The sequence below is a fragment of the Palaemon carinicauda genome, chromosome 36, assembly GCF_036898095.1.
Source record: "Palaemon carinicauda isolate YSFRI2023 chromosome 36, ASM3689809v2, whole genome shotgun sequence".
Taxonomy (NCBI): Eukaryota; Metazoa; Arthropoda; class Malacostraca; order Decapoda; family Palaemonidae; genus Palaemon; species Palaemon carinicauda.
The window spans coordinates 18,503,560-18,512,688 of NC_090760.1; the positions used below are offsets into that span (position 1 = coordinate 18,503,560).

Consider the following 9,129-nt stretch of genomic DNA (forward strand, 5'->3'; position numbering starts at 1 on the left):
AATTTAACGCGCATGATGAAAGTGATAAATAATGATATTACAGTAAGAGCTATAATAAAATATGTTATTACAAATATTATTTACCGTATCTATATAAAATCATACATACGTAGCAAAGCAGGAAAACAATCTACGAGAGAGAGAGAGAGAGAGAGAGAGAGAGAGAGAGAGAGAGAGAGAGAGAGAGAGAGAGAGAGAGAGAGAGAGAGAGTTGTTTTACATACGTAAATGTAAATTTTAAACAAAAAAAAATAGCCCCATTTCATATAAAATAGATTACAAATATTTTACTTTATCATATTACAGTAGTCTGTATAATACTGTAAAGTTCAGTACAGTATGTTGTTGTTAAAGTCGTGGCGATGAAATTCTCCACGAAACAAAAACACGCCATTTGAGTACAACAGCTGATTCTCTCTCTCCTCTCCTCTCTCTCTCTCTCTCTCTCTCTCTCTCTCTCTCTCTCTCTCTCTCTCTCTCTCTCTCTCTCTCTCTCTCTCTCTCTCTGTGTTATACAATACTTACATTTAGATGAAGAAGCTAAAATTAGTTTTCTTAGTGCCAATTAAATACGAAACGAAATAATTAGGCCGAGTCTACATCCATTTCAATCATAGCTAAAAATACGGCATCCGATTTCATCAGCAAACCACTATTTTTTGAGAAATATCATTTTATTCTAGAAAATTGCCACTCTTTAAATAGTTAATTGCACATTAAGAAAGCGTGTACTTTTGTTTTTAAATTTCGGGTTTGTTTTAAAAATCGAGTATTGTTGACTTCTTTTTTTTTTTACTTTTGGCTGTGATTAGATCAGCTGTCATCTAGCTGCCGCTCTTGAGTGTGTACGAATACACTAACAAAGTATCATTTAAACCGTCTACAGTATACAGTTGATATTACATAAGAACCAATGTGTTATAACCTATCAATTTTTTTTGTTTATTACATTTAAACCCCCCCCCTCTCTCTCTCTCTCTCTCTCTCTCTCTCTCTCTCTCTCTCTCTCTCTCTCTCTCTCTCTCTCTCTCTCTCTCTCTCTCTGTGGGCTACTTTTCACTACCTCCCATTCCTTACCTCTCTCTATCTCTCTAACAAATGATATCTTTGTTGCTCCTCAAAGTTTCATTTATATTGAAAATCAATCACGATTCAATTTTCCTTACTTTCTCCAATCTCGCACCATCGGTCACTTCGCGGTATTTTCGATATTTCTGGAAAATCCGCGATATATGTATATACATGGGTTATGAAAAAAATCCGCGAAGTGGTGAATCCGCGATGGTCGAACCGCGAAGTAGCGAGGGTTCACTGTATATTCAAAAATTTATTTTATAATCAAAATAACATATTTAGACTAATATCTCATTCTTGGCTTTATAACATCGACGTTGGCTTTATAACCTCGTTCTTGGTTTTATAATGCTATAGTGTGCCTGGTGTAGCTTGCAGCAGTAAAATTAATTTTACATTATTCTTTTGGCTACTTTCCACTGGTCTAAGGCGGGTTATGGGGAGTAGCAGAAAAAAAACTCAAATTTTCCCGGTGTCAGATTTTGTTAGACTGCTTCGGAGAGATGTTTTATGGGTATAAATGCACATGTTTGCACTCGCCCATTATAATTATAGAGGATGTTGAGATTATCAAAGTTTCATGTTTTTTCAGTCCTAGCTTGTAATGTGGGGAAGCAGGAAAAAGTAAAAATTTTTATGGTGTCAGATTTTGTGTTAGACTGCTTCAGAGAGATTAGGTATATATACGGTTAGGGCCAAAATGGAGACTTTTAAAGTTTTTGGAATTTTCCACCCTCAGGGCCAGACCTGTGGCACTTTTCATTAGAAATATGAGGAAACTCAAATTTCTCATGTAGCCTCTGTAATTATAATGGGTAGAAGTAATCATGCGCAGTGGCAATAAATACCTGTAGAATGACTCCCTGAAACATCATCATCATCTCCTCCTACGCCTGTTGACGCAAAGGGCCTCGGTTAGATTTCGCCAGTCGTCTACATTTTGAGCTTTTAATTTAATACTTCTCCATTCATCATCTTCTACTTCGCACTTCATAGTCCTCAGCCATGTAGGCCTGGGTCTTCCAACTCTTCTAGTGCCTTGGAGAGCCCAGTTGAACATTTGGTGAACTAATCTCTCTTGGGCAGTACGAAGAGCATGCCCAAACCATCTTCATCTACCCCTCATCAGTATCTCATCCACATATGGCACTTAAGTAATCTCTCTTATAGTTTCATTTCTGATCCTATCCTGCCATTTAATTCCCAATATCCTTCTGAGGGCTTTGTTCTCAAATCTACTAAATCTATTGGAGATTATTTTATTGTCATACCATGAATCATGTCCATAGAGTAACACCGATCTCATTAAACTGATATATAGTCTGATTTTTATATGTAATTTCAGGTGATTTGATTTCCAATTTTTACTTAACCTAGCCATTGTCTGATTTGCTTTTTTCAATCTTTCACTAAACTTTAATTCTAAAGACCCTGTATTGGAGATCACAGTTCCTAATTACTTAAATGATTCTACCTCATTAATCCTTTCTCCTTCCAGTGATATTTCATCTTCCATTGCATACTCCGTTCTTGTCATCTCTGTCTTTCTTCTATTTATCTTCAGCCCAACCTCGTGTGATATTTCATGTATTCTGGTAAGCAAGCATTGCAAATCCTGTGGTGTTCCGCTAACAAGGACAGCATCATCAGCATACTTTAGGTCGGCTAAATTCCTATCACCAATCCAGTCCAACCCTTCGCTACCATCTCCAACTGTTCTATTAATTACAAAATCCATGAGGAGGACAAACAATATAGGTGACAACACATTCCCTGGGAGTACACCGCTTTTCTTTGGAAATTCATTTGATAAGACTCCATTAACTTTTTACTTGTTATGCTCATGAACAGACAGTCAAATTTACATATTTAAGAGGAATTCCATATTAACGCAGGACTACAAAATCAATTTCTGTCTCTCCTTTTTATAGTATCCCATGTATCATTTGATATTCATGGCTTTCTTCTTATAACTGTGTGTCCCAAGACTTCACTACCAACTGACTAATACATGTTCTTAATATCACACCATTCTTCATTATCGTCTGCTCTTTGTCTCTTAGTCTCTAAAACTGCGAATTGATTCCTACATTAAATTGTAAATGTTTCTTTGTGGTCTTCTAAAAGCTTAGTTGTATCAAACCTGGGTATACTATCTACCTTTCTGTTGGGTGCTTTCAGTTTTAATTTCAGTGTGGCAATGAGGAGCTGGTGATCACTACCAATATCTGCACCTCTATATCTTCTTACATTTCTCAGAGTCCCTCTTCTCTCTTTTTTAATGGCAATGTGATCTATTTGATTTTTGTAATTGTCACATGGTGAAGTTCTTGTATACTTGTGAATGTTCTTGTGTTGAAAAAGAGTACCTCCAATGACATGATTATTTGCTGAACAGAAACTTATGAAATGTGCTCCATTTTCATTTGGAACTTCGCCAAGACCCTCGACACCCATCACATTCTCTATCCCTTGATTATTCCTTCCAACTTTAGCATTGAAGTCGCCAATCACAATTTTCGTATCTCCTCTGGGATCTCATCTATTACACTCTGCAGTTCTTCATGGTATTTATCTTTCCTTTCTATAGGGGAATCATTTGTTGGGGCATAGCAAACTATAATACTCATATTGCCCTGCTTTGATTTGAACTTTACCAGTAATAATCTACTATTTATAGCTTTCCTCTTGGTTAATGCCTTTTCTGCTCTTATTATCATCATCCTTCCTACCCCTTATCTTCCAACTGGAACTGATCTTCCAGAGCAGATATATATATATATATATATATATATATATATATATATATATATATATATATATATATATATATATATATATATATATATATATATATATATATATATATATATATATTGCCTTGGTCTAAAGATATTTAAACTGTATTTCATAAATTCACTCACCACTTTCTATAACTTTCCAATCTGATTTTGGATGTATTTATAAACTGGGAGATTCTTAGCACCTGTGACTGGGGACCATTCTTTCATCTTCTCTATCTATTATAGGGCCAAAATGGAAACATTGAAATTTTTAGATTTTCCACCCACTTTTAGATGTAAAATAAACTATAATAGTAAATGTACTGTATGTTAATAATAATATAGTACAGGAAGTTAAACTCTCTCTCTCTCTCTCTCTCTCTCTCTCTCTCTCTCTCTCTCTCTCTCTCTCTCTCTCTCTCTCTCTCTCTCTCTCTCTCTCTCTTTTTTTGTTGACTGTCTACCAAGTAGCCAACATACAAGAAAACAAAAGGGGACTTTCTTCTCTTCGCCCCTCCCTTCCTGATGAGGTATTCAGTCGAGTTTGGCTGGTACTGCTAGGGTGTCACAGTTCACCCTCCCCTGTTATCCACTACAAATCAAACATCATTTGCTGAATCCCCTACTGCTGCTACCTCAGCGGTCACCAAAGTGACCGGAGGTGATAGGAGGGCCTATCGGATCTGCGTCACAGTCGCTCGCCTATTGTATATGTGTCACAGTCGCTCGCCTATCGGATATGCGTCACCGTTGCGTGCCATTCATTCCCGTTTCTAGCATGCTCTTTTGCCTCTCTCACCTGTATCCTCTTTATCACCCAGAGCTTTCTTCACTTCATTCATCTACCGAAACCCTGACCTTCCTCTTGTATTTCTCCCATCAACTTTTGCATTCAGCCACTTCTTCAGCAGATAGCCATTTTCCATTCTCTCTACATGGCCAAACCACCTCGACACATCCATATCCACTCTAGCTGCTAATTAATTTCTTACACCCATTCTCACCCTCACTACTTATTTCCTAACCCTATCTACTCGAGATACACCAGTCATACTCCTCAGACACTTCATGTCGAACACATTCAATTTCTGTGAGTCGCTTTTAATCTCTACAACTTTGATCCAAACATCACAGTTGGTACAATTAACTTTCTCACACAGAACTTTCTTTACATTCATTCCCAGCCCTCTATTTCTTGTCACTCCATTCACTGCCCCTAACACTTTACATCCTTCATTCACTCTCTTGACCTACATCTGCTTCCACTCCACCATTTGCAGCAACAAAAGACCTCAAGTACTTAAACTGATTTACTTCCTCAACCAACTCTATTCGACATGACATTCAACCTATCACCACCCCTCCTTCCTCGTGCATCTCATAACCTTCTCTTACCCACATTAACTCTCAACTTCCTTCTCTCACACACCCTCCCAAACTCAGCCATTAATTGACTTGGCTTCTCCTCCGTGTCTGCAATCAATACCGTATCATCCTCAAACAACAACTAATTCCACCTCCCACTCATGATCACTCTCATCTATCAGTTTCAATCCTTGACCAGGCACTTGAGCGTTTACCTCTCACAACTCAATCAATGAACGAATTAAATGACCATGGCGACATCACGCATCCCTGTTTCAGTCCCACTCTCACTGGAAACTACTTGCTCGCTCCATTTCCTATTTTAACACACTTTATTATCTTTGTAGAAACACTTCCACTGCTTGCAACAACCTTCCACCAATTCCATATAACCTCATCACATTCCACATCGCTTTCCTATCAACTCTATCATAAGCTTTCTCCAGATCCATAAATGCAACATACACTTTACTTTTTGATCATAAGCTTTCTCCAGATCCATAAATGCAACATACACCTTACCTTTTGATAAATATTTCTTGCATATCTGCCTAACTGTTAAAATCTGACCCATACATCCTCTACCTCTTCTAAAATCCCCTTGTACTTCTAAGATTGCATCCTGTGTTGTATCCTTAATCTTAGTAATTAACACTGCCACACACTTTCCCAGCCACTCGATAAACTAACACCCCTTGAATTACAACACTTGTGTACATCTCCCCTACTTTAGTACTGTATAGGTAAAAGATATAAATACTGTATACTGTTTATTTTTTAAAGTAATAACATGACACTATCCAGTATGATAATGAGGATAATAGTAATAATGATAATAGTAAAACAGTTATGAAAAGGTAAAAAAATACACAAACTTTATCACTAACACTTGCGAACAGTTCAGTGATAATTATATCAGGTCATATCATACCCATACTGAAAGGAGATATTACCAATGAATATATATAGATTATATATATGAATCTGTATCTATATAGATATACTACTTTTTTAATATACTTTATATATAGAAATAGACTTAGAAATGTCTTTCTTTATGTTGTTTTAATGTACAGTGCAATAAACCATTTAAAAAATATGAGTGAAGGGTGTTTGAAGTATTGTTATGAAATACATTAATCTATATCTAGTGTTGGGTAGTGTCAGAGCCTCTGTACCATGGTCTTCCATTTTCTTGGGTTAGAGTTCTCCTGCTTGAGGGTACACATGGGTACTTTATTCTATTTGTTTCCTTATTTCCTTTCCTAACTGGACTTTTCCTTGTTGGAGCCCTTGGGCTTGTAGCATCCTGTCTTCCAACTAGGATTATAGCTTAGTTAGTAATGATAATAATAATGATGATGATGATTATGAATAGCCTTTGGTATAATATGAAATCTAAAGTAACTTGGCTAGAAGTATCATTGTTTTCTGGGATATGAAGTTTGGTACTGTATTATTGTATTGAAAATAGTAGAATGATAGAATAATTATTTCAAGGGCTATAGCTCACCACACCTCACCTCGAAATTGCATGCCTATAGCACTGCCTAGTATCGGTAATATTTGCCCCTGGGATGTAGTGTGAATTTTTTATCCCTTATGAAAAGAAAGTAACTGTTTGCTGGCAAATATGATAGATTTTTTCACTAGATTAGTAGTGGTGTGAAAGTTTAGTTCCCAAGGTGAAGATGTAAGATTGCACTTTAGGAGGTGTAGTAGTTTTTCCTCTTTCTTTCTTTCAGTGTGGCGTTTGCTACGGCGTTTACCATGCAATATGCGCAAGAGGACAGAAAGACTGCCGTCGTTGTTTAAGAAGGCAAGCAAGGAAGGCGCCTGATGAAGTGTTGGACACAGAAATTTGATTTGCTATTTATTTTATATCTACATCATTGTAGGTTATACTTTTTATACAGCTTTTTATGTGAGTTTTTTCTCAGATGAAATATAAATATGAATGATAAAGGGCCCACTGCATAGAAGTATCATTTTGATTGAATAAAAGTAGGATTTATTACTATATTCAATAAATGCTAATGAAACACAGCTGAAGGTACTTGAAAATGTTATAAGTGTCTAATGTTAGATTAATAAACATATTACAGCTTACAAAGGGCAATGCTATTCACTAAGGCATCTTATGATCCCTTCATTATAAGGGAGTTGCCTTTCAGAGATATATCCTACTGGCAACATGTATGGAAGTGTTCCGTAGAATTTCATTTTCTGTAAACTAAATGTACATGGTGAAATGTATCACATTTGATTTACGCAACTAAGCTATTGTTACTAGTGTGGAGTTAACGAAGATGACTTTAACATATAAGGTGCAAACATTTTGTCTAGTGAATACACTCTGACTAACTGTGATAAGTCTGTACCACTGAATTTTGTTTGCTAATAAAAGAAATTATGCAATCTTTCTATATAGTGATGTATGTGGAGCAATCATTTTTTTCTTTTTGTTAAAGTGGTTTTGCAAATATATGCAAATTGTACAGCAGAGTATCTTTGGACACTTCATAACCCTTTTACCCCCAGGCTCTTTGGAAATTTCCAACCCTTAACCCCCAAGGGGTTATTTTTTCCCCAGCACATTTTGCATTATATTTTTTTTAAATTGCTCTAACAGCCTTAATTTTTGTCATAGAGAGGTCAGGTTGGTCTCATTCTCTTGGAAAATGCCTGAATTTTCTCAAAAAATGATCAAAAATATGAAAAAAAAAAAATTATAGCATTTTTTTGCAAGGACGTACCGGTACGTCCATGGGGGTAAAGGGATGAGTTTTGTGAAACGTTCCAGTACGTCCTTTGGGGGTAAAAGGGTTAAGCACAGTAGACATGTTGGCCAAGTACAATATTTACTTGTGCAGTAAGAATTACTTTCGTAATAAGTTCCCAAAAGTGATTTATGAGCAAAAGGTTGATCTAATTTTAATCTAAAACATCTAGCACCTTGGTTATTAGTGTGGGGGTAAGGCACTGTTAAATTCTCATCATGCTTATTTTGAGTGCAGGAATTTTTTTTTTTCGAGGAAAATGATTGTTACACTGTTACCAAGTTTGAATTATAAGTTGAATTGAGTGCCTTGAATCTTTTCATAAGACTGTAATCTGTATTTAAGCTTCATTTATCTCATGAATACATTGTTGGTGAATTATTATTGAGATTTATTTTGAGGTCATATTTCCCTTATGTTGTTTTAATAAAAGAAATATGGTAGCTTCTAATGTGATGTCTGTACTACACCTATACATTGTAACTTTTGTTTGAAGATTTTTTTTTTTTAGAAGAAATACATTTGTATGAAAAGCACAAACCCGTTGATTACCATTGTAATGGTTTTTATTGATGAAACTATAGATATTCTTTCCTTTTGAAATGTAAAAATTATGCAGGTACAGCCATGAGAGTTTTGAGAATGCCACAAAGTGATCTTTTCTAATTGTTATTACATGATGTAAATTGTAGTTCAGTATCATGAGTTAGATATAAATTATTTTTCAATGATTTCATTGTGCATTGACTGTTGTAGTTAATATATACATTATCTATAGAATTTATTCTTTTATTTATTCTGCAGCTTGGTTAGGTCATAGTAATAAAGTACTTTAAAGCCAAAAGGGATATCAATTTTGCATTATTGTTTATACTGCTGCTTCCTCCGGTGTCTTAGATGACCGCGGAGGTAGCAGCAGTAGGGGATTCAGCATTATGAAGCTTCATCTGTGGTGGATAATGTGGGAGGTTGGGCTGTGGCACCCTAGCAGTACCAGCTGAACTCGGCTGAGTCCCTGGTTAGGCTGGAGGAACGTAGAGAGTAGAGGTCCCCTTTTTGTTTTGTTTCTTTGTTGATGTCGGCTACCCCCCAAAATTGGGGGAAGTGCCTTGGTATATGGATGGATG

General features: G+C 36.1%; 1 protein-coding gene across 1 annotated transcript in view; it reads left to right on the forward strand.

Annotated features, from left to right (window-relative positions):
- The window catches only part of LOC137628790 (pleckstrin homology domain-containing family M member 1-like), a 58,796-nt gene extending 50,014 nt beyond the window's left edge, over nt 1-8,782 (forward strand). Inside the window, exon 10 of the mRNA XM_068360009.1 lies at nt 6,968-8,782. Coding sequence (XP_068216110.1) covers nt 6,968-7,087 — 120 coding nt within the window. The 3' untranslated portion in view covers nt 7,088-8,782. The remainder of the gene's footprint in view (nt 1-6,967) is intronic.
- Nucleotides 8,783-9,129: the final 347 nt, after the last annotated feature.